Raw genomic sequence first — 25627 nt, 5'->3', positions numbered from 1 at the left:
CTGTAATTCTTGGTGAGAAATAGAATGAAAACTAAGTAAAATTTTAAAATGAAGTTTACATTGTAATACATTCATTATCTACCCACTTTCATTTAGAACTGAAACAAAAGTTTCATGAAACAATGCTTATTCTCTGACCTTTTCCCTCTGCGCTCTGGTATTTTCTGTTCTATTCAATGCTGGTTTTGACATACAAAATTTATCTTCTGACCTACTCATTGGTTGCAACTTAAAGTTTGAAGAACACTGGTGTAAGATGTGTAGTGAGACTTAGAAGGCTGAGATCAGATTGGCAAAGGCCTTGTCTATTAAGCAGAGAAGCTTGGATTGAATCCTACAAACTCAAAGAGTCAACAGAGGGTCCCCTGCCTGCCCTCCCACCACCCTTTTTTCCCCTGTATTAAAGTGTTTGAAGGAGTGTCATGATTAGTTTTGGGTTTTTCCCCTCTTTGTTTATTTTTCCCCAAATTATTATTTTGAAAATTTTCAGACCCACAGAAAAATTCAAAGACTAGTACATTGAACATACGTTTATTCTTTATCTACATTTGGCAGTTAATATTGTGCTATATTTGCTTTGTCTTCCCAAAGCTATGGGGGACTGCATTGCAGATATCATTATACTTTACCACTGATACTTCTCCATGCATCTCCTTAGAATTTAACATTGATACAATGTCTATCTAATACACAATTTATAGTTTTATTTCTTCACTGTTACTGTTGGTTCAATAATATCCTTTATGTTTTTGCTCCATCCAGGCTCTGATCAAGGATCACATATTACATTTAGTTATAATGTCTCTTTGTCTCTAATCAGTAATAGTTCTTTTGTTTTATTTTGTTATTTTGCCCTACTGTGACATTCACAGTTTTGAAAAGCCTAGACAGTTGTTTGGCAGAATGTTCATCAATTTTCATGTATCTGATTGTTTTCCTTGTGATTAGGTCCAGGTTAAATATTTCTAGCAAGAATATTAATAGGTAACATTGCGTGTATTTCCATGTTACCACATCGAGGTATAAGATACTGGATTGTTTTATTACTGGTGATCTAAAATTTGACCACTTGGTTAAGAAGGTACCTACCAGATTTCTCTGTTGGAAAGAGACCCTTTTTCTTTGTAATTATTAGGTAGTGCTTGGGGAGATACTGGAAGATTGTGTGAATGTCATGTTTTCATACTCCTTTCAACGGTGGTTTCAGCAACCATTATTTTAGTCTGAATCAGCTATTAGGATGATGGGTGCAAAATAGAAGACATTTATTGGTTGTAATCCTTCAGCAAAGAAAAGTTTTCCCTCCCCTCCCGCGTTTTTTTTTTAATATCACGGTGGATTCATAGCTTTTTTAATCAGCGTGTTATAATCCATTCTTGTCATGATTTTGGATACTCAGATTGTCCCAGATTTGGCCAGCGAAGCCCCGCCAGTCTGACTCCTGAAACTTTGTGATAAGTGTCCATCAGTGTTTTGTTTTTAATTTATTTTTTGTGGTTGAAAATATACACAGCAGAACATTCACCAGTTTCTACATGTGCACTTCGGTGACCCTGACCATCAGGTTTTGAACTCTTCCTTGCTTTCAGGAACAGCAAAATATTCCAGGCTTCCCTTGTACTGTCACTGATTCAGCCCTGGTTCATTTTAGTGAGACTTGGTTTTTATGGAGCTAACCCTGGTGGCGATAAACTGTGGAAGGTGGTCTAGAATGGGGGAAACAAGCTCAGAGACTCAGTCATGCAAGCAGGAGCTGCCAAGGACCATGATGAAAGCAGTGGGGGTGGAGAAGAAGCCTGATTTGTGACCATTTAGATGTGATGGGAGTGTGAGAAGAATCAAGGACGACCCCTGCTAGTTTGGGACTCTGAGTGGTCAGCGAGTCTAAGGATTAAGATTGTAAGGCAAGGTGCAGAGTGCAGTTTCAGTCACAAGGAGCTTTGAGGCACCTATAGGATGGCCTGATACTAATGTCTCAAGCAAGTAGCAAGAAATAGGATCCCAGGGGAGAGAATCATTTGGGAGTCTTCGTCTTCCAGATGGCAACCAAAGGGAATGGGATGGATATTTTCCCTCCACCTGGATTGTAAGCCCTGTGTGGCTAAGACTTGTATTTACTTGTTTAAAACCCCCGCAATCTATAGTGTTTGCATGCAGTTAAGTATTTTTTCAATAGTTAAAAGATTATAAACGTGGATTTTTTTTTCCTCTTGATTCTGATAAGATTTTGAAAAGGTTGTTTTTTTTTTTTTTTTTTTGGTGAGCATAATCTTAAAAGCAACTGTAGAAGTTTTAATACATTTTGTTTTAAAAATTAGGATATTATACCATTTATTGATAAATACTGGGAGTGCATGACGACCAGACAGAGACCTGGGAAAATGACGTGGCCAAATAACATTGTTAAAACGATGGTAAGTAGACTCAAATTGGTTAGGCTTGACATTTAGAAAGCCAGTGTTCTTTGTAAAAGTTAAATTCTATTTAGCCTTACTATGAAATAATGTGATGACTAAGAAAATGAGAACAACTTAATACTCAATCTCTGAGAGTGTGAGATGTAGCTAATTGTAAATTTTTGCAGTTTGCACACATAAAATCACACTTTCTGTCTTGAGTTAATATCACCCATGGTGAAACCTTTGTTCACTGCATTTTTGCAAGTGATAATTTTATATTGAAATTGGAGGCAATTTTTTTCTTTGATCTGAAAAAAAAAAGGCTTATTCTAAACATTACTGTCCTTAAGGAGAATTAAAGAGAACACCTGGGGGGACCTCAACAGCAAGCTGTTAACAGTGTTTATGTCTGAGGGGGCAGAGGTGTGGGGAGGACTTTGACTCTTCTCTTTTTTTTTTTAAGTTTTTTCTATTGTCTGAATTTTTATGATGGTCATGTATTAATTTTCTAATCAGAGGAAAAGCAATGCTGTCTATTTTGGAGACTACACCTAGGAATTGACTTAAGGAGTTGGTGGTTGATCATCCATTCAGTATTTCTTTGAAGTATAAATCTCCTAAAAAAAACAAAAGCCAAACCCACTGCCGTGGAGTCAAGTCCAACTCATAGTTGGCCCGTAAAGGACAGAGTAGAACTGCCCCATAGAGTTTCCAAGGAGCGCCTGGTGGATTTGAACTGCTGACCTTTTGGTTAGCAGCCGTAGCTCTTAACCACTATGCCACCAGGGTCTCCATAAATCTCCTAGCATTACTAAAACCCTGTTTCCTTTTAGAGTAAAGAAAGAGATGTATTCTTGGTAAAGGAACACCCTGATCCCGGGAGTAAAGACCCAGAAGAAGATTACCCCAAATTTGGACTTTTGGATCAGGTATGTTAATATGCTTTATAGTCTTTTGCTGTTGTGCCATTTGGGGACAGGGAACCAGGTTTTATTTACACTTGTATCTTTGCCACATAACACACTGCCTTTATGCCCTTAAGATGGTGGGCTCCAAATAAGTGGTTACTGTAACATGTGGAAGAACACTAACCTTAAACCAGGAGACCAGTGTTTTGGTCCTGGCTCTTCCCCAAAATGTCATAACTTTGGAAAATTCATCTTTTTTAAGTTTTGTGTTCTCATTTGTGACATAAATATGCCATTCCAAATGATTTCTAATGTATCGTCTCAAATTTTGCCCTTTGAAACATTCTTTGTTAAGAGGAAAATCAGTTTGTGTGGCATCTTTAGCATAACATGAGGCAAAACAAAATTTCCACTCATCGTTTTATGGCAGGGGTTACATTTGTCAGCTCAGGAGATCAAATTTTTTAGCTGTGCCTTAAAAGTTTGCTTTGCTAGCACTGAAAATGAGGATTTTTGACCACACTGGGCCTAAGTTCCCACAGGAAGCTGAATAAATGGAACTTAACCAAAAACCAAACCCAGTGTCCTCGAGTGGATTCCGACTCATAGTGACCCTACAGGACAGAGTAGAACTTCACTATAGAATTTCCGAGGAGCACCTGGTGGTGTTCGAACTGCTGACCCTTTGGTTAGCAGCTGTAGCACTTAACCACTACGCCGCCAGGGTTTCCAAACGGAGCTTATGCACTCCAGTTTGCCACTGCTCCCCGGACCCCTTTACTTCGCCACCAGTAGTCTGGGTTGATTGCCATTCCTCATCATTCTTAATCCTAACCCACTCTGACCTTACCCTTGGCCTGCCTCACACATGTTACTTGCTGATCCCTAAGTCATCCAAGTTTGGGACCCCTGCAGGTTTTAGTTTCTTCAGGATTGTCCTTTTCAAATTCTAATTGCTGTTAGAAATAGGAGTAACACCTACTGTATTTCTATTAGAACTTCTCTCTGTTTTCTGAGCATTACCAGATTGGCTTCGTTATGTAGCCCCCTTTTGGAATGTTTTTTTTCCTTCCAGGATCTTAGTAACATTGGTCCTGCTTATGACAACCAAAAACAGAGCGGTGCTGTGTCTACCAGTGGGAATCTAAATGGTGAGTGTTTAAAGGTCTTGTTGCTGAAATATTTGTAAGCTGTCAAGTCCATACGTGCCTAGAATTGGACATTTCTTTGGTTGACCCTTTACTGGATATTTACTAAGATGCTTTTAAGTCCAAAACTCAATTTTTAGGAGCTAGCCAAGGATTTGGCAGATGGTAATGGAGGAGAACTTTTTGTCACTTTACACCACAGGTTGGTCTTTAGTGAGATAGGCTTAGCATAAGGTACAGTTTTAATGTCAGGCTTACTATATTGATATTAGATTCCCCATATGTACCCTCGCAACTAACAATTTAGAAAGATTTGGTTGCTGTCCATTCCATTCCCTTAGTTCAGCTGTTAATTACCATGTTAACCTCCTATACTCATTTTCTTACTCTGAAACTAGATTATTTAGGAAGTGTTTATCATGTGACAGCATTTGTGTCTCTTGATAGCATGCTTTTCTGTTTGTTAACCCGTGTAATATTGGGAATGCCCTTAGTTACTGATAGTAATCTCATAAGAGTCGGGGTACCCGGGAAGTAGCTAGCTGTCCATCTGACATCATTAACTTGTCTTTTGGAGTAGTAGCATCTGAAATACCTAATCTTTTTTAATGTGATTAATATTCTAAGATGGGTTAGAAATTGCTAAGTATGTTGTTCTCTTTTTACACCATTTTTTCCCTTTCAGTTGTTAAAATTTGACAAATACATGGTGCCACTTCTGTTCTTACAGGTGGAGCCTCTTTTGGAGGTGAATTCCTCCTCTGTCTTCTTTCAGCCTCTCAGACTTAAGTATTTTGTGGTTTGGAAAATGCTTTTTTGCTGACTTGTGGTCGAAGCTAAAACTAAGTAAACATTGTAAAGCATTGTGGAAATGGTGGCGATAGCACTTAATATGAGACAGTAGTTCCAGTTTACTGTTAGTCATGAAAAGCTTGTACGTTGTCATATTCTGCCTAATGTGGCCAGCCGTCTCCTCAGTACTGTTTGTTCTGTCCAAGCTGGATCTAAAACTTCACTTTAAAATAATTGAAATGCAAATGACAATGAAAAGGCTATTTAAAGGATTAAGGTAATTCAAACTAGAGATATTGGTATTACAGCAGTTTAACGTTAAACCTTTTATGAGAAACAGGAGTGACACCTGGTGTGTTCATAAAAGGAAGCTCTGCCTACGTCTGGTCCTGTTTATGCGGAATATGACCTACCCTCATGTCTCGATCCTTCTTATGGCAGCAGAACTGCTGATAATTTCCAAGCTTGCCCCAACTTAAGATCTAGAACTCTATGCAGTTGTTTACATAAAGGTGTTTTCCTGCAGTTCAGGGACATTTTCTGGAAGGGGGAAAAACCAAACCAGTTGAGGGGAATGTCAAAATTCAACTGGAATTTCAAAGAGCCAATTTCAGAAATACACAAGGTGACATTCCTTGCCTTTGTATAAAGCTATATATTTTTTCTGTATAAAATAGGTCAATTATCTCTTGGTGATATTTGTTCCGAGTTCCACAAGCAGGATTCATCTAACCTGAATTTAATGCACTGGCATGATGTTAATGTTGTACTGATGAATGGGTATGGGACTAAAAAGTGCCCACCAAATTTAGAGCCATCTGTCTCGTGCCATGCACAGCCTCACTGAATGTCTTGTAGCACTGGAGAGAAACACCTTTTAGTTCTTCTTTTTTTGTTTTCCATGTTTGATGTACTTTCGTCTTGTTGGATATTCAAGTTAAGTGCTTTAGCAGATATTGTGTCTTCATTATGTTCAAAGAATAATTGTGCAGTTCAAGCAAGTGAAGACATTCTTCTGGATGTTTGTATTGATATGGTGAGGGGAGGGGGGCTTTATCCAGGCAGTCGTTTTCATTCTTTCTAGCTGTGGGTGTTTGGAATCTTCATGAGTTAAAATGCATTTGTGTCACACCCTCAGAAAGCGTACTAGTAGTTGCGGTTTGTTAAGAAAGGAAGGCTGGGAATGTAACACCGACATTATTGGTGCTTTCTGCCAGAACTCAGTGTTCTGGGCTGTGAGACCCACACTCAGCAGACTCATTCAGAACTGGGGTGCAACCCCATATGCCTTCAGGAAGGAACTCCTCCTGTGCTGTTACACAAATGCATGTTGGATGTGTGAGTCCCCAGGGAATTTCAGTGCCCTCGTGCTGCTTCTGTCACAGCTGGTTGAACGTGACCTGCCTTCTCTTCTAAGGAGGAATTGCAGCAGGAAGCAGTGGAAAAGGAAGAGGAGCTAAGCGCAAGCAGCAGGATGGAGGGACCACTGGGACCACCAAGAAGGCCCGGAGGTGGGGAGAGCATCCACCCTGCCCACCACTGTTGGAGTTCTCTTGTGCTTACGAAGTCCACTAGAGCGTAGTCTTCAGTAACTTACCAAAGTTACTGAGGTTAAAAAGCCTGTCCATTTTTCTTGAACCTTGAGCATTTTGAGGGGCAAAATAACTCCAGGCTGCCATGGGTTCTATTTTTTTCTGTTACTGCACAAACTGGCCCCAGGGCAGTACCCTTTGCTAATAAACCTGGAAAGTAAAGTTCTGTTGAGGCATCTTGAGAAAGGATGGATGGGGAAGAAGGAATGAAACCAATATTGAATGTCAGCTCCTTTGCTTAAACTTTCTGCTTCTCCCTTCTTGTGCTTCTGCCCTTACCTTTGTCCAATACTGAGGTGGTAACATGCAGGTCACTTCTTATTCCGCCTGGCCATAGATAGCAAGTACTCATATCTCTGAGCTTCTGTTGATTCGTTTCTGACAATACATATACTAAAGGAAACCGCCCTCCGCCCTGCCCGCTCAGTTTCGTAGACACCACTGCCAGGCTTATACCCCTGTTTTGCCTGCAGAGGGCAGGATGGCCTATTTGAGCAGTGAAAAGCATTTGCTGTGAAATCACATGTTCCAGCTGAAATCTCATGATTCAGAGGCCTGTATTACAGAATTGAAGGCCGTTGAGCTAGAGCGGGTACGGGAGAAAGGACGAGCAGGAAGGAGGGTGGCTTCTTTTAGTATGTGTGTTATTATAAATGAATAACTAGAAGCCCTGGGATAGGAGCACTTCCATCTGTTTCCAGCCTCAATAAGAAGTGACCTGAATTTTATCACCTCAGTTTCAGACAAAGGTAAGGGCAATTTCTTTATTTTATTTTTTCCTTTTGCAGTGACCCTCTGTTTTCTGCTCAGCGCCTCCCCCCTCATGGCTACCCCTTGGAACACCCGTTTAACAAAGACGGCTATCGGTATATTCTAGCCGAGCCTGATCCCCACGCCCCTGACCCTGAGAAGCTTGAACTTGACTGCTGGGCAGGAAAACCTATTCCTGGAGACCTCTACAGAGCCTGCTTATATGAACGGGTTTTGTTAGCCCTCCATGATCGAGGTATGTAAGGTATTAATGTTTGATGCTGTGTTACCTTGAACTACTGTCATCAGCTTTGTCCAGCCTAGAATTAGATACACGTGTCACTGTTATCCACCCCACCCCCATCTCTAGCTAGAATGTACAAGAAATAATTTCCTTCTCTGACTCTTACTATAAATTCCAGCCATTTGTGTGTGTGTGTGTGTGTGGTTTTTAATAGCTTTTATTTTGAATTAACTTCAGACTTCCAGTAAAGTTGGCAACAGTAAGTAACATAGAGTATGCATACAGTCTTCACCAAGCTCCTCCTAATGGTAGCAACTTATACAACAGTAGTATTATCAAATCCAGAAAATTAACATTGGTAAATACTACTAACTAAAGACCTCATGTGAGTTTCACCAGTGTTTCCCTAATGTCGGTTTTCTAGGATCTCACATTGCATTTAGTTCTTTCTCCATAGTCTCTTGTAATTAACAGTTCCTCAGCCATTCCTTGTCTTTCATTACCTAGACTTTTTTTTAAAGTGTATTGATCAGTTATTTTGTCAAATGTCGCTCAGTGAGGGTTTGTCTGATGTTTTCTTATGATTAGACTGAGGCTATGTATCTTTGGCAAGATTATCACAGAAATGAGTCTTTCTCATTGTATCATCTTATGAGGTTCATGATGCTGATGTCTTTTTATAGGTGATGTTGACCACAGTCATTTGGTTAAGGTGATTCTGCACTGAAAAGTTACTATCTTTCCCTTTGTAGTTAATAAATATCTTGGGGAGATACTTTGAGACTGTAAATATCCTCTCTATCAAGTTTTGCCTATTTATTTTAGCATCTATCAATGGATCTTGTCTATAGCAGTAATAACTATGGTATCTACCTGATGATTTTCTGTTTACTTCTTCTTAATTTATTTATTTAATCTATTGTGTATATATGTACATATATATGTAAAGTATTCTGTGAAGTATAATCCAATACTTTATTATTTTGTTGCTTAAATTATCCTGGTTTTGGCCATTAGGAGCTTCTTTAGGTTGGCTCCTGTGTTCTTTCAGTAAGCCCTCACCTCTTTTTTTTTTGAACTACTTCCTTACTTTCTGGCATCACAAAATGTTCCACTCGTCTTGTGTTTTGCCTTGCCTAGGTTGGTGTCAGCTACATCTCCTGGAATCCCTGATTCCTTTGATTGGAGAATGGTGTTTAGAAATTAAGATCAAGGTGTTAAGTGTGCTCATTGTTACTGGAATGCCCTTTGCTTCTAGACTCTCTCAGTGGACAGAGCTAGGAAATATATTTAAGTGTACTAACCACGTGTATACACACAGCTATACTGAGTTTATACGGCTACCTCAGATTCCAGCTGAACACCAGAGTTTGTTCCAAAACCAAAAACCCAGTGCGATTGAGTCAATTCCGACTCACAGCAACCCTACAGGACAGAGTAGAACTGCCCCATAGAGTTTCCAAGGAGCACCTGGTGGATTCGAGCCCAGCCCTTTGGTTAGCAGCCATAGCACTTAACCACTAGGCCACCAGTGTTTGTTCCAGCATTCATTATTTGTAACTTCTTTTTCTAACAGTGAGAAAATTAGTTTTAATTGTTTACAAAGTATGTATTTGTTCATTTCCAATACGCACATGAAATAGCTCCAGAACCGCAAAGCCCTGTGAGAAACATTTACTAGTTAGATCACAGCATTTATGAACAGTTCTTTTTGTCTTTTGCTTTGCCATATTCAGTCAAGAGACTGTTTTCCAAATTAACTTAGATTTGTTCTTTTCTTCCCCACCTCCTTCAATGTATGTTTTTCATTCGTAATACAGTTAGGTTCATTTTTTAAGGTTTGCGTGCCACTTTGGGTTCTCTCACATCTTGGGGCGAGGAGGGGTGTGTGCGTGAAGGCTATGTGAAACATTGCTATGGATCTGAGAGTCACAAGAAGTTTTACTCAGGGTGGCACTCCCTACTCATCCCTGGTACCCCATTCTCGTCTTCTCCTTTTCTTGTACCACTTTCCCATCTGTCCCCCATCGGTAACCTCTTTGGTTTCTAGCTTATCCTTTCTGTATTTCTTTTGTACAGGTGAGCAGATACAGGTGTATTCTTATATCTTCTTTCAAGTATGTCCTAGAAATCACTCTATATCAACCACTCTATGCATGGGCATTTAGATTATTTCCAGTACTTTGCAATTACAAACCAAGCGACTTGAATGTACATATGTCTGGTGGGGTATTTTCAGTGTAGGTTCTAGAGTGGGATTGCTGGGCCAGAAGGGAAGTGCATATGGAGTCGTGTTAAGTATAGCCACGTTTCCCTTCAGGAGGGTTGTAGCAATTTGCTTGTTTCCCTTCAGTCTCACCAACAGAATGCGTTGTCCTATATTTTAATTTTCGCCAGTCTGATAACAGACGAACTTAACTGAGGGACTTTCTACAAACTAAGTGACCGGTACTGAGTGCCATGAGAGACGATGGGCTGAGGACTACCCAGACTGGAGAACGCTAAAGAGACATGCAGTGGATTGGATCCTAGACCGGGAAAAGGATATTATTTGGATCATTGGCTTAATTTGAATATGGTCTACAGATTGGTTAAAGGTGTTATATCAACGTTAATTTTCTGGTTTTGATTATGGTATTATGGTTATAGATGATGTTAACATTTGGGGAAGCTGAATGAATGATGTATGGGAACTCCTAAGTTTTGAAAGTCTGAAATTGTTTCAAAATAAAAATTAAATCTTATTAAAGATAGTTGAAGTCAGAATCCAAAGACATTACAATTAGTTGTTACATGGAATATGCAGTATAATTGATTTTAACTTGTCATGTAAAATGTAAAATTACCTAACAGCTTTCTTCCTTTCCTCTGTATCTTAAACTCCTGACCTGATATTTCTGATTTTTCGTTTTGTTTTACTGTAGCCTAAGGGACTAATGTTTTTGTGGCAGTTGTCTCCAAGTACCTCAGCTAAGGTGCAGGGCTGTTTTAATCTCCACCACTGCAGCTCCCCAGCTGAAGATCTCAGATGACCGACTGACTGTGGTTGGAGAGAAGGGCTACTCTATGGTGCGGGCTTCTCATGGCGTACGGAAAGGTGCCTGGTACTTTGAAATCACTGTGGATGAGATGCCCCCAGACACTGCTGCGAGACTGGGTTGGTCCCAGCCCTTAGGTAAGCTGAAGCCATGCTATGGACATTACAGCAGGTAGAGGTGTAAGCCATCTGACTGAGGCGTCCAGACTATGGGCAGAAAATGCAGTTCCTGAGAGGTTTGCAGTTCCTAGGAATATTTTTATATATAAGTCTTTGCTTGTGAGAAATGGTTAGCAATTTTACAAAATGGACAAAAAAATATAAAAATAAAAAAGAGTAGAATCTTTTCCTTTAGCAACCCAGAGTTGACTTGCAATCCCTGACTTCCTTCATATCCTTCTATTGGGACAGGTAACCTTCAAGCTCCCTTGGGTTATGATAAATTTAGCTATTCTTGGCGGAGCAAAAAGGGAACCAAATTCCACCAGTCCATTGGCAAACACTACTCTTCTGGCTATGGACAGGGGGATGTCCTGGGATTTTATATCAATCTTCCTGAAGACACAGAGACAGCCAAGTCACTGCCTGATACTTACAAAGATAAGGTGAGTTTGTCCTCTCCCGAGGGGCTGCTGGGACCTGGAGACCTGTGGCAGCCAGGGCCGGCACGTGTGGCCTTCCTGCGCTCTTATGGTGCTGACCACCATTCACTTTTTTCCTCGACATTTTCTTATGAAAAATTTCCAACATACAACAAAGTTGAAAGAATTTTAGAGTCAGTGCCTTGTATTCACCGCCTGTATTTATCATTCACACGTTATCCATCCATTAGTCCACCTAGCCATCTTGTTTTAGGCATTTCAGAGAAAATTGCAGACACAGTGCGCTTCCCCCAAAGTACTTCAGTATGCGTATCATTAGCTAGAGTTCAGTATTCTTTAGTTTTTCCGTTTGATGTAATATTTACATTAAATGTACAAATTTTAAATTAAATGTACAAAATTCACCGAGTTTTGAGGTTACCCAAACCCTGTGGAGATCAGAATCTTCCCATTACGCCAGGAAGTTCCCTCATGCCCTTTCCTAGTCAATCCCCACCTCTGTCATACTAGAAAAAAACAAACCTACTGCCATCAAGTCGAATCCGACTCGTAGCAACACTATAGGACAGAGTAGAACTGCCCCATAGAGTTTCCAAGGAGTGCATGGTGGATTCGAACTGCCAACCACTTGGTTAGCAGCTGTAGCACTCAACCGCTATACCACCAGGGTTTCCACGTCCTCCTAGAGGCAGCCGCTATTTGGATTTTTTTTCCCCACCGTAGATTAGTCTTACCTGTTCTTGAATTTATACTACTGGGATCATACAGTATGTAGTCTTTTGTATTCAGCTTTTATTATTGGCATAACGCTTTTCAGATTCATCTGTATTGTTGCGGAAATCTGTAGTTTGTTCTTTGTTACCAATGAGTAGAATTCCATTGTAAGTGTAAGATTGTGCCGCAGCTTATTTACTCTCCTGTTGATGAACACTTGGGCTATCTCAAGTTCGGGGCTATTATGAATAAAGTATTTATTCATCTTCATACAGATCTTTTTGTAAGCATATGTTTTCATGTCTTTTGAGTTAGTACCTAGAAATGGAATCACTGTGTCATAGGGTGGGTACGTGTTTAGTTTTACAGGAAATTGTTAGACTCTCCATTCCCAGCAAGTGCATGAGAGTTTTATTTGCTCCACATCTTTGCCAACATTTTGTGTCGTATGTCAGTTTTAGCCATTCTGGTGTGTACTATCTCATCGTGATTTAAATTAGTATTCCTTTGATGACTAATGGTATTAGACCTTTTTTCATGTGCTTATTGGCCATTCATCTATCTTTTGTGATGTTTCCGTTCCAGTATCTTGCCTATTTTTAAGTCGGGTTTTTTTTAATCACTGAGTTGTAGGAATTCTTTGTATTTATGGTCCACATTGTAGTCCTTCATCAAATTTTTTTTTTAAGTTTTTTTTATCCAGACTGTGACTTGCCTATTCATTTTCTTAATGTCTTCTGATGAACCAACATTTTTAATTTTTATGAAGTCTAATTTAGTTCTTCTTTTATAGCTATATTACTTTTTGTGAATTAAGACATCTTTGCCACTCCCAAGTCATGAAGAGATTGTCCTGTTTTCCTTTGAAAGAATTATGGTTTTAACTCACACATTTAGGTCTCTGATCCACCTTGAATTAATTTTTGTGTGTGGTGTGAAGGTAGGGGTTGAGGTTAATTTTTTTTCCATATAGACATTTAGTTATTCCAGCAGCATTTGTTTAAAAAAAAAACTTTCTGCAGTGGATTGCTTTGGTGCTTTTAGGAAAAATCAAATAACCATATAAGTGTAGGTTTATTTCTGGATGCTCTGTTCTGTTCCACGGATCTGTTTGTTGGTCTTTATGCCAGTACCACAGTGTCTTGACTGTTGTAGCTTTAGCGTAAGTCTTTAAGTTGAGTGGTGTAAACCCTTCGAATTTGTTCTTATAATAAGCAGCCTCAGATCCAGTTTTACTGATCATATAACACTGTTCACTCACATTGCACCTCCTGTCATCTAGAACCCTTAAATGTAAGCCCCACTGATCCCTGGCTTTATATAATGTAAAGGTCTTTGTTAATACTACATCCATACAACAGAATACTGTAGATCTGTTGATATAATTCCCAAGATGTCTTGTTGACTGAAAAACTCCAGATACAGAACAGAATGTATAGTATGCTGCCATTTGTATGGCTTGTTTTGCCATACAAATACACAGTCTTTGTGTATTTGTCTGGTGTGTGTTTTTGTTTGTGTATGTTTTTAAATTGTTAAGATGTTAATGTGCCTAGACTCTCCAGAAGGATACCAAGAAGCTGGAACAGGGGTTGGTTTTGGCACGGGAGGCTAGGGTTTGAGGGAGTGGTGAGAGGGGAGAGATTCTTCATTTTATATTCTTTTGTATCTTTTGAATTTTTTTAAAATCATATTTAGTACATGTATGTGCTAGAAAAAATGTAATTAAAAATTAACTTAATATGTTAACCTGGGGACTAGATAGCTATATGGACTCTTGGGAACCAGCAACACAAGGTGGTGGCCCAGAAACCACCTGTGGGAGAAACAGGTGGGGACCTAGGAGTGAAAAAAGTAGTGCTATTAAACTGACTCTTCAAAATTGTTTTTATAGAATAAGAAGCTTTACTGACTCTTCAAAATTGTTTTTCTAGAATAAGAAGCTTTAGGCCTAGTAAACCTGTCATTTTTTTCGCTGAAATTATTGAGGGGGAGAAAAGTCTATGAACTAATTTAGCCACTTTTATGGGTATTTTTGTTGTGATGAGAGTGTGTGTATTTGTATGTATGTGTTTCCTCAGAATTTTCTTAGTAAAGGCCTTTTTTGAAAATGTTTGACAAACATGTGCCGTCTGGTACTTTTTAAGAATTACATAGTAGTTCAAAACCAGTTCCACAGAGATTTTTAGTTTCTGCTGTAGAGCACAAGGACTCAGTGCTATTTGCGCGAATCTAGCTTTTTAAAATTGTCATGATGTAGCTAGTGCTTTAATGTGCCGCTTTTTTTCCCCCCCTTTCTCTTTGTTTTCAAGGCTTTGATAAAGTTCAAAAGTTATTTGTATTTTGAAGAAAAAGACTTTGTGGATAAGGCAGAGAAGAGCCTAAAGCAGACTCCCCATAGTGAGGTGAGTCATGGTCATAACGTCAGATCTAAAAGACCTGAAAGATTAGGACCAGACCCTGATAGTGAAATGAGGCCCAGAGAGGAGTGAACGAATTTGCTGGTAACAGAGCTAGCCAGTAGCAGAGCACGCAGAGGCTCGCTCTGCTGCCCACTGGTTTTGTGCTGTTTGTGCGGTCCCGTGCTGCTGCTGGGAGAGGGTTCTTTCAGGAACAGTCTGTAGAAAAAACAGCATAAAAACAAACAAATGAAAAAACTGTTGAGTTAATTGTGACTCCTAGCAACCCTATAGGACAGAGGAGAATTGCCCAATAGAGTTTCCAAGGAGGGGCTGGTGGATTCGAACTGCCGGCCTTTCAGTTAGCAGCTGAGTTCTTAACCACTGTGCCACCAGGGTTCCAGTATAAAAACAATGGCCTAATAAAGGGAATTACAGGAGATTGAGGAAGCAAGACAGATATATTTATTCTTAGGGGAGGAGACCTTGCTCTGTGACCCTGAGCACCAGGAGCTATATTGGCTCACTCAGCATTTTCTAGAATTTTCTCTACTTCCCCTTCCCAGGGTCATTGGGAAGATATTTGCCCAAAGTCATAGCACAGTCAAAGGCCGGTACATTGGTGCCGGCCATAGGTGCCAAAAATTAAGAGAAAGTTCTGAGCTGGAAACATTTTCCATAAAAATGCAGTGAACCACCTGGGATAGAAGGGAATGTAGGAAAAATAAAGAAACTTGGTTCCAGTTATTTTTAGGGGAAAACCGTAAAGGAAAACTAGTAGTAAATCTAGGAGCGATATAGCCAGAGAGAAGATGGCTCTTGCTTGCAAGAGGAGGCAAAAAAAGAAGTTACTGTAGCAAAAGGTGCCTTTCCTGTAGTCACTATAGTGGTTTAGAGAAAATATTCAGGATAATTAAGGAAAAGAAAATGAAGATGCAGAGACTGTGATAGAAGATCCAAAGACACCTTCATATGAGAAATGCAGAAGTAGGGACCTGAGGCAAGTGGGAGACTAAGTTACTTTTTATAAATACAATATAACACATAATCGAATGTGGACCTGTTTGATCAAATCACGTAGGAGTTCAGAAAATACGAAACCCGAAGACCAACTAAAATGGCACATGTAAAAGTGAGTTGAAAAAACCTAAAGTATTATATAAACGTAAGATATTTTTGTTGTTATACAAGCTGTATGCTCTTCTCTGGATACATTACAGCAGTGGTCTGGTGTGGTGGCAGCACTTCTGAAGGGTTCTCCAAGTGAGTTCCTTTTTTGTTTGTTCTCTCCTTAAATTCTGAAGTAAAACCCATGGTTTTTGTTTCAGATAATATTTTATAAAAATGGTGTCAATCAAGGTGTGGCTTACAGAGATATTTTTGAGGGCGTTTACTTCCCAGCCATCTCACTGTACAAGAGCTGCGCAGTATGTATCGTGTTCATCCTCCGAACGTAACTGGAGGGAAGTGGGTGAATGGTTGTGATGAAAGAGCCGATGGTTGACTTCTAGAAAGCAAGCTGAATAGACCCAAGCGCAAGATGGGAAGGAATGTGTCACTACTGTTACTGTTTGGTCCAGAAACAGTCGGGGGCTTTTAGGAAGGATTTCCTTGGATGAAGATCATGCATTTAGTGTAACCTATACTTTTCCTTTGCACTCTGTGGAGCACAAATTTTTAATGTAAAGGATATAAAGTATATACATTCGTAAATCAATTTGGTCATGCTGTCTCATGATAACCTACCATTATTTGTTAATAACTTTTGCTTATATTGATTTTCTTTAAAGTATGATCCAGCAGGAAGAAGGGAACTATCTTCATTAGGGCCTGTTAAAAAAAAAAAAAAAAGTGATTGAAAATTTAATGTTTGGAGGTTTCCATGTATTTTTAGTCTGTCAGTAGCCACCAATGGAGCCAGTGAAAGAGGGAAATCCATAGGTTGTGAACAGAAATCAATACAGATCTATTTTATTTGCCTCATTCTTGATGGACATTAGGGCATTGACCACTTTTAGCCATTTAATAGACAACATACATTCCAGTTACACCCTGAACATCATAACTATATTTTAAAGAGAAAAATGTCCCGTGTCAAATTAACTTTTTCAGTATTTCCTTCTTGTGTTTTTTCATGTCTGCTTGATGTGAATTTATCCCAGGTTTCCATTAACTTTGGACCGTGCTTCAAGTGTCCTCCAAAGGATCTCTCTTACCGCCCTGTGAGTAACGTTAAAGGTGTCGGCCCTGCGTCCTCAGTATCTTTGTTCTTGCCTGGCCACGGTTGTTTTAATCACCCCGTCTCCCTGTTTCTCCTTCCTCCTGCAGATGAGTGACATGGGCTGGGGCGCCGTGGTAGAGCATACTCTGGCCGATGTCTTATATCATGTGGAAACAGAAGTGGATGGGAGGAGGAGCCCCCCGTGGGAACCCTGAGCAGGTTCCTCTTTTCTTTTCAGACATGGACTTTCTGGAGAATAATCCTGGGTGTATTCTTTTTTATTTTTGTTTTTTTAACTGCTTGAAGTGTTCTTCCTAAAATGGTGCAGAACACAGCCTCTCCTTTTTGCAAGATAAAAGTCCAGGATGGGAACCAAGGAACACTCCCTGCCCTTTTAATATTCTTCCTTCACGTTGAGTGAATGCTCTTACATCGTATACCATATGCCAGCCTCTGCTGGCCCCATGATCCTGTAAGTTCCCTGTGAAATTGGTGCTGTAACCACATACCCCACCAGCTGGGATTTGTTACCTTACCATGTTTTCTAAGGAGTGAATAATCGTGTCCCAGTAGCTAACTTATTTAAAGATAATGCCTTCTGTGGGTATTGACTCCATCCCATCTGATTTCCAAGGAAGTGGTTGGCTTATTTCTGAGAACAGCTGACATCAACAGCTGTACATTCCAAACCAATCTAAAAGTTGTTTCCTTTTGGTACAGGTTTATTTTTGTTATTAATTTTGAAATACACTTTTGAACACTGATATCTCTGAAACTACTAGGCCTCTAGAGCTAAAATTGTGACAGGAACTTGCTTGCAGCTTTAACAAAGGTAGAAGCTCTTCCCAAATAAAACTTGTTTCAAGTTTGTGTGGCACTTTGGTTCCCTCAGGTTGGGGTGCTCTTGGTGACAGTGTCAGAGTGGGGGCAGTATGAGGAAGGGGATCTCAGCTCCTCTCTTGTTGCTTCTATCCTAGCCAGCCAGTCAACCACCCCTTTCATCCTGGGGAAATTGGACTCTGAAGGAGGTGAACAAGAGTTTAAAGAGCTGATGGTTTCTCTCCTTCTCTTGTCTTTGAACATGGGTGTTGATCTGTGCAGGTAGTTTTCATGCCTTGTTTATTTTCCTTTGCAGTTCTAAAAATTGGAATGTGAGAATGACCCTTCCCTTGGGATCCCTTTATGGCTTTCCTGCCTCCCTTTTTATGTAAAAACAACACATCAGTCTTGTGGCAAATGCAGCCCTCGTAGGATTGTCCGAAAGACGCTTGCATATAACTTTCTAACAGGTAGAGAGGTTTACCAAGTGGTGATGAGTTGCCACAGAATCACCACACATTACGTCTGTGGCTCCTTTAAATAATTTTCTTGTCATTTCCTGTTTAAGAAATTACCCAAATTTCAAGTGACTGTTGGTATCTTGACACATTAGCTTTAACTAGTATATTTTTCTCCAGATGAATTCCCTAGACCCTTCATTTAGTCCATTATTCCATATCTCTTAACAGGAAACCTGACATAGAACCAGTATGTTCACAAGCTGGAGTCTCAGCTTGTCACCCCTAGATACCTATTAATTCTTGGGCTGGTCTTAAAGATGGATCTTGTTATAGAAACTTCTGGATCTTGAGAGTTTGAAGGACTACAAGAAAATGAGAGTGATGTTATTTAGAGGAAGAGAGAGGTAAATTCTTTGTAGTATAAATTACCACTTAAAAGTTACACACCTACTCTCCACCTAAATTGTAAAATTAGATTTTTGTATATTTAGTTTTCATAAATCAGAAGTTATAGAAAGAGTGATTTTCCTGGCTTATACATCATATTATATATATATTGTTTTTTCAATATTCCATTTGGAAGGCTTAAAGAATACCCACTCTTCATATTTGTTGTGAGCTGCCGTTGAGTTGGCCCGCAACTCATGGCAACCCCATGAACAACAGAAAAAATGCTGCCCGATCCTGTCCCATCTGTGACCATTGTGACTGAGTTTTGGAAGTAGATCGTCAGGACTTCCTAGTCCATCTTAGTGTAGAAGCTCCGCTGAAACTTACTGAGCATCATAACAACACACAGGCCTCCGCCGACAGATGAGTAGTTGCTGCTCGTGGGGCGCATGAGCTGGGAATTGAACCCCAGTCTCCTGCATGGAAGGTGAGAATTTTACTACTGAACCACCGACTGTCCCTGTCTTTACATAGTCCTGTATAAGATAGTTTCAGTAAGCAGATCATCGGTGACAAGTTCTTTTATTCTAATGTAAAAACAAGAGGGAAAAGTATCTCCCCAGATACCACGAAAACAGTTACATAGTTTGAAGAAGGCAAATTATAATCCAGCTCAAAATCATGACCTTTGTTGAAAGCCCATTTCTTCACTATAAGCTTGTTTTCTCTGGAAACTAGAGTATGTTTCTTTACACATCTTTTAAAAAGTAGTCATTTTCTTTTAGCTGGGAGGGGTTGGTAATTCTGTTCTAGAAACACTTCCACAGCTGTCTTCTCACTCTGAGGCTCTCAGATAAACTATAATTTCATCCATGCCAAAAATAGATTAAGAAACAATCAGAATAAATAATAATAAATACTTCTCTCAGTTGTAAAATTTCAGTACCTCCATAAATACCAGTATTCCTGCTATTGCTAACTGTTGAATAAATAAGCTACAGCCCTATTTCCAAATGGTGAAATCGTCAATGTATCTAGAACCAGAGTGGAAGAGCTTCAGGTGGTAATGGTTGATTCTTCATCCCACTTATAAATTTTAGCAAAGCTTAATCCCAATTTATATTTTTAAAGCAAAGTTCTCTGGATCCTGAAAAGGATATTTGCTGTCACCATATTCCTTCTCCCTCCAGCCATGTCCTCTCCCAAAATAGCAAACTATCAGGCTGTTAAAGCAGAAAAGTAGCAGCCCCACGCTGAGCTGACAGCTGTGGCATTGTCACAACTAAATGATATCATAAATAGCAGAAACACTAACCCAGAGCTTATGTAATCGACTCTTAAGCTGAAGATTCAGCAATCACTGATGGGAAAATAATAAAGCTTGATTTTGTTTATCTTAGAAATACTGTTCTTTTTCTCATGTCTGGCACTATCCTTCCTTTTAATTAGGTAAATAAAATCCTCAGTCATAATCTCCATCTTCCAGAGCCCACTGATGAGCTGCCAGTTGTCGAGCTCTGTAAGAACTGACTTTAGGCTTATACTTATCATGGAAATTAAATTCTTAATAAAAGATTCTGATAACAGATTCTGAACAATTGGATGGCACAAACCTCCAGTAGTTTGTTTCCTTTTAATGAGCTAGAGGAACTGGTTTAGTTTTTCTTTGTCCGGAACTCTTCTAGTATGAAGTTGCAGTTTACTAGAATAGATTTTTTTTTTAAGAGTAGAATTTTAAAATAGGTTCAGATGAATGTTTTTATGTTAGTTATGATTCTTTCTTCTGAGTAGTGCTCTTAGAAGAAGTAGGGAACCAGTCTACTAATTAGTTTTTTATTTTTTCCATTGAAAAACCTTGCAGTGGATTTCTGGAAGGTACTTCCAGGGGGAGTTGTCCATGCAACTGGAGCCCCTTTTGTAAGCCCTGCTTCGCCCTGACACTGCCAGCAGGGAATGTTCTTGAACCTATAATGCATGAGGCCCCAGTCTCTGCTCTTAGCATTTCCCACACTCACACTGGCCAGCAGCATTTTAAGATGTTTTTAGATGGGCAGATAAGGACCCAGAAGAAAGTTTTACAAATATTTTGAGAGACTTAGCCTTCATTTCTCAGCTGACCAAAGAATGAAGTAAGAAGGCTCTTCCTCTTTGTCCAGGAGCCTCACCCCTATTTTCTTTGTGCTTGTATTTTACCAAGCTGAATCCTAGTATCATACTCTAAGCATTGCAACCCCATCCCACTGTACTCAGATGACGATCTGAAACTTGCAAGCTTCTAGCAGGGATTTTTCTTGAGCATGCATGTTGACATAGCTAGGAACAGCTAAGAGCAGCAGGCTGGTCTTTAACACCTGGCTTCAGAGGCCAGGTTGGAGTCCAGATGGTGTCGCAGATGGTTGGCAAAATCCATCTGGGTTTGTGATAGGACCTGGTTGATGATAGTCTTTGGCAGCCACCCCTGGAGTAGAAGATAGTTTGGTCATGTTTGGGTAATAGTCTACTCTAGGCCCCTCTGCCCCCATCACAAACATGGGTTGCTTGGGACTTGGTCTTCCAGTTCTCTTTATAGGTGCAACCAGGGTTGACCAGGGTCAAGGGCTGGAGGACTGCATTGCCACCTTGTTGTTATGGCAATGTCAGAAGCACAGGATTTGCAGTCAGGACAAATTTCAAACCTGTGTTTTCCCAGTTGTATGACCCTGGACAACTTGCTTCCCCTCTCACACTTAAGATTTCTGGGCATAAGTTTCCGTGTGTAAAATGATAACTAGAGTGGGAATTTGATGTGAGAGGTAAGAGGGAGCCATGCAGGTTTGTAAGATGGTGGAATGTCAACCAGACCATCACTCAAGTCTCTTCCTTCACTACCACCCACCCACTGAGCCACCTCCCATACCCCTTACCTTGAGGTCAATGCTGAGTAGCCAAGTGAGTTTGGTCTTTGAAGGACTTCCAGCTAGGGGATGAAGCACCATGCAGGTGGGACCATGCTCACCTCTGACAAATGAAGAGAGATAGTGTCAAGAAGATAATTCAGAGTTCTCTCTTAGGCTGACTAGTTATACTAGCCATGTTTCTAGAGCACCTTGTCTGATCCCAGATGTCATCAGAGAAGTATCCTTTGCCAAAGATGATATTTAACATCTTAACATGGTTACCAGCTCATCAGAACAGCTGCTGGTTGTAGTGGAGCAGGAGCCCAGAAATCCCCTACTGTGCCTTGTGGTTATTAGATCATGGGAAGGTGAGTGAAAGGGTCCAGGCTGGTGGCTGGGCCCTTGGAACACTCAGGTAGCAGCTATGTTCAAAGTGGAATCAGTTATTTCAAGATTTTCATTGGAAGCCCAGCTGGACCTGAGCATATCCTGTGAACGTCAGCCCTGCCCTCGCCTTAGAAAATTATTAAGATCCTTAAACTTTCTGGGAGGTTCAGAACAAACTGGCTGTCTGTGGTGGAGCCAATCCTGTCTTCATCTCCTGCTTTGGAAAATGAGAATCTGCTTCCTTCGTAAACGGCCCTTTGAGGGTGGAGACCAAGGATCAGTTTCTTGGAGGTGGGAATTCAGACCATCACACACTTGGTGGGTGTATGCCCAGGGGCCTATGTTAGAAGGGAACTTTGAGCCTGCTGCCAGTATTACCTGATGACTCCTTTCCGCTCAGGCATCTCCCCGAAGTGTGTGGCCATGCCAGCCAACACACAGGTGGAGCCTCGGCGCTTGGCACATCGCACACTCACAAAATCACGGGGCCCCACGAGGTTTCCTGCAGATTCTGCAGCCAACTCATGGGTGATGACTGTATCTTTTCCAATCTTCTGCAGAACCTACCAGGCCACAAGGGAACCAGAGTCATTACTTAGCCAGTATTGGGCTAAGGCACCACCTACAGAATGGGGTGGCTTCTTTGGCCTGCCTTTCAGACTAGGGTCCCCTGGGTCCGTGCCGGCCACACCTGGGCTCTCCTCACCTTGATCTCCTTGACATTGGGGTTCCACTCCCCCATTGCCTCCATGCGGTCCACAAGCTCTTCATAGAGCCTCTCCATGGGCTGGTCTATCACCACCTCCAGCCGAAATACCTTGCCCACGTCTGGGACCACTTTACTCAGCACTGTGTCTCCGTTTGCCTGTCAGAGACCAAAAGGAGCCCCAAGATAAAGGTTAGGGAAAAAAATTTCTAGCCTAGGGCCTATAGACAATACCAGGCAAGGTAGGAGGGAGGGGAAGAGCAAAAACTCCAAGCTAAGCATGAGGAAACCTGGGACTATTTCCCATTAAGATAGAGTGTGTTATCTTTCCTGCCATAAGCTTCATATGTCTGCTGAAGACAAAGAGGTTACCTACCTGACCCAGAACTTTTTGTTTGCGGTTTGGGTAAGTCCAACTCAAAAGACCCTTATTTGACTTCAGAAGCTTAAAGGTCCTGAGAGACAAAGCTGGGAGAGGGAAAAGGCTTGTCTACAACCAGGTAATTGAATACGGAGAATGTTGGATGAAATTTTAGAGATTTTTTAGTTCAATATCATTTCATACAAGAAGGATGTGAGACCCAGAATGTTCAGTAATTTGCTCAGGTCCCTCAACCAAGAGCAGTAACAGACCTAGATCCCAAGTTTCTTGACTCTCACACTAGTAGTCTGTTACCTCCGTTACCCTGAGAACTTGGGGAACGAGAGGTTTTACCTGAACTTTGGGTAATGGGCAGCATGTAAGCTTTTACTGGACATAAAGCCACCAAGTCTCCTGTAATAGAACCACTGGCCTTTAACAAGGGCCTTTTTAGTGGCTCCCAGTGCCAGTTGGTGGAGTTCTCAGGAGCAGAGAACCCCAGAATGCCTTGGACTACCTCTGTGTTCTGGTCCAGCCCTGTTGCAGGGCAGAGCCCAGGCCACCCCTGCACTGTGCAGCCACACAGTGAGCTGATCAGTACAGTCCCTGTGTCTTGGTGCTGTGGCCTTGCTGACCCAGGAATGACAAGGCCTCTAATACACAGTCCCCATGGCATGGTCTCTACTGAATGGGTGCACAGTATTTGGAGGGTAGCTAAGGCTCCAGCAACAGTGTTTCTCAAACCAGAGCCTCCAGATACCTTTGATGGGGTTGGGAGGTGTTGTCTGGGGACGTATTCTTGGGAAAAGAGTTCTCAAGTTAACTGCTGGTGCCTGACAACTGCTACACAAGGGAGGAATCAGAAGAGCAGGGACCCTAGCTGGCCTTGATGCCAATGGAACAATGAGGAGCTGTAGGCTTCTCCACCCTTGCTCTTACCTGCTGGTTCTCCTTCTTCCAGCCTTCCTGGTTGCTGAGGATGCCCAAGGCCTTCTGCATGGCTTCCTCTCCCTGCCGGATGTAGGCCATCTCCTGGTCACTGTAGAGACTGTCTTCCAGCCGCGAACCTGGGTACACGACCGAGGAGACAGAGCTTCCTTCAACACCTCCATCCTCCCACCAGTTTTCATTCCTTTGATCTCTGGTTCTCATCTTTCCTCTGAAGAACCAAGATCAAAGCCGTAGGGTCCAGACTGCAGGTCAAGCGAAACACTTGACAGGGAGGGAAGGGATCTGGCCTTGAGCAACTCTATTCCCAACCTCCCAAAATAGAGTGAATGGGAAAGGGAAAGGTGTGGGGCAGGCGGGGAGAGGCTGGAGCCACACATATCCAACCTCAGTACCCAGGGAGCCCCCTGAGCCTGGCCGAAGCCCGGCGGCTTCTGCACTTACCAAGCAGAGAGCTCCGACGACGGACCTGGTTAATCCATGCACTAGGGGTTGGGCCCCCCAGTGCCCTCCGGTTCAGCTCCTGGCCAATGGTCAGCACTGCTTGGTGCCTGAGGCCTGCAGGGAGGGAAAGAAAGTGTTTCCAGGAGCAGGAAATGGTTAGAAAAGGACCATTCCACCCGCTATCTTGTCACAGATGAGCAAACAGTCCCCGGAGAGGGGAATAACTTGCTCAGGAACACACAGATTCCTAGCAGAGAGCCTGAACTAGAGCCCGGTCTCCAGTTCCCAGTTCGTTGCTCTTTACACTACACCAGGCTGCCTCTGGGGCTTGGAAGTCTGCCTTCCACCTGGGTGGTGGGACCTGATCCTGCTGGAGGCAGGTGCTGCTCCACAAGTCAGATTGAGTCTCCCCACCCCAAAATGAAGAGAACTTTGTCCACACAAAGCTAGGGTCCCATGCATGAGTAAAGGGTCCCTTGTGTGAGTAAAATGCTCAGTGTGGCATTGGACAGGTTAGGTAGGTCTTGTTGGCTTCAGTGAGAACAGCCCAACTGCTGGGTGCAGGTCTTCCAAGCATGGCTTCTATCTAAATGGTAGTTAATTCAACCCAATGTGTTTGGAAAGGACTTGTTTAGATGGCAACAGGGGGTTGGCTGAAATGACCTTGGGGTCCTGATTAGCTCTACAAAAGTGGCATTTAGTAACTGGTTTCTGTCTCTTCGTGACTGTGCAATGATGACTTCCCTGTCCCACCCCCCACTTTCTCTCATCTTGATATTCTGATGTCTTCCTTCTCCTCCCCTTCTCTCTCCTCTGCCCATGCCTCAAGCTTGCTGATGCTGCTTGTTGAAGTCAAACTCATTTCTGCCTTCACTGCTGTGGTCCAGACGTTCCCGGTACCCCTGGTACCAGCCACCTCTAGCAAAGTCAGGAATAGTTCAAGAAAGACTGGAGCCTTGGAGGGGAGACCAGAAATGATGGAATCTGGAAGGGTTGTAGGCATCTTAGAATTCAGCCCAATTCTTCAGATGGGAAAACAGGCCCAGAAGGGAAGGAACTTACCTGGGCTCACCCAATAAGAGACACAGCTGGGATCAGAACCTGGGTGGCCTGACTCCTACCTAGTTCAGTACTTTTCCCACTAAATCACATTCAGAGCTCCTGGTCACCACCCAAAAAGCCTACTACCTCACGGAACTCACCCTTCATGTTGAGGACGTGTTTGTAAGAGATCCCAGCACACAGCTTAAACGTGGCTAGTAGCATTGTTTCCCGGAAGCTGGGTAGATGCGGTAGTGGTGCTCCTGCTGCTGCAGCTGCCGCTGCTTTTGCCTCTGCTCTCAAGGGTGCTTCTTCTGCCCTGAGCCTATCAAGGTCTACCTGTGGTCCTGCAGCTGTGGCTGGGTCCCTGTGGGCTCTGGGTCTTAAA

General features: G+C 41.7%; 2 protein-coding genes across 7 annotated transcripts in view; one reads left to right on the top strand and one right to left on the bottom strand.

Moving 5' to 3' along the window:
* ASH2L (ASH2 like, histone lysine methyltransferase complex subunit) overlaps positions 1–18492 on the top strand; it is a 24539-nt gene extending 6047 nt beyond the window's left edge. Inside the window, exons 6-16 of one of the 4 annotated variants that reach the window (XM_049865424.1) lie at positions 2319–2414; positions 3233–3328; positions 4383–4458; positions 6665–6758; positions 7628–7845; positions 10841–11008; positions 11282–11475; positions 14499–14591; positions 15914–16012; positions 16748–16807; positions 16914–18492. In XM_049865424.1, the coding sequence (XP_049721381.1) occupies positions 2319–2414; positions 3233–3328; positions 4383–4458; positions 6665–6758; positions 7628–7845; positions 10841–11008; positions 11282–11475; positions 14499–14591; positions 15914–16012; positions 16748–16807; positions 16914–17021 (1302 nt within the window). In that variant the 3' untranslated portion in view covers positions 17022–18492. Of the gene's footprint in view, positions 1–2318; positions 2415–3232; positions 3329–4382; positions 4459–6664; positions 6759–7627; positions 7846–10840; positions 11009–11281; positions 12247–14498; positions 14592–15913; positions 16013–16747 lie in introns of those variants that run through there. The other 3 variants (XM_049865423.1, XM_049865425.1, XM_049865422.1) reach the window with 3 other exon arrangements.
* On the bottom strand, positions 14586–25627 carry STAR (steroidogenic acute regulatory protein). 3 transcript variants are annotated; one of them, XM_049865427.1, is made up of 8 exons: positions 25401–25479; positions 24199–24312; positions 23746–23873; positions 22446–22604; positions 22118–22302; positions 21380–21473; positions 16332–16415; positions 14586–14804 (listed from the first exon to the last, which is right to left on the bottom strand). In XM_049865427.1, the coding sequence occupies exons 1-7, from the start codon at positions 25462–25464 to the stop codon at positions 16341–16343; spliced, it is 819 nt and encodes a 272-aa protein (XP_049721384.1). In that variant the 5' UTR covers positions 25465–25479; the 3' UTR covers positions 14586–14804; positions 16332–16340. The 3 variants fall into 3 exon arrangements, with proteins under 3 accessions (XP_049721384.1, XP_049721385.1, XP_049721383.1); XM_049865428.1 differs by lacking the exon at positions 14586–14804 and having other exon boundaries at positions 16008–16415; XM_049865426.1 differs by lacking the exons at positions 14586–14804; positions 16332–16415 and adding an exon at positions 18666–20934 and having other exon boundaries at positions 25401–25627.

Source organism: Elephas maximus, chromosome 22 (genome assembly GCF_024166365.1).
Source record: "Elephas maximus indicus isolate mEleMax1 chromosome 22, mEleMax1 primary haplotype, whole genome shotgun sequence".
In the NCBI taxonomy this organism is placed as follows: domain Eukaryota; kingdom Metazoa; phylum Chordata; class Mammalia; order Proboscidea; family Elephantidae; genus Elephas; species Elephas maximus.
This window is presented reverse-complemented; position numbering and strand designations above follow the sequence as displayed.

What these genes read in the sequence shown, in the direction of transcription:
- STAR (XM_049865426.1), bottom strand. Translation starts at nt 25,464, where the DNA reads ATGCTACTAGCCACGTTTAAGCTGTGTGCTGGGATCTCTTACAAACAC. An exon ending in ACACGTCCTCAACATGAAGG is followed by an intron (nt 24,313 to 25,400) that starts GTGAGTTCCGTG and finishes CCCTCCCTGCAG; the next exon opens with GCCTCAGGCACCAAGCAGTG. An exon ending in CCAATGTCAAGGAGATCAAG is followed by an intron (nt 22,303 to 22,445) that starts GTGAGGAGAGCC and finishes GTGGCCTGGTAG; the next exon opens with GTTCTGCAGAAGATTGGAAA.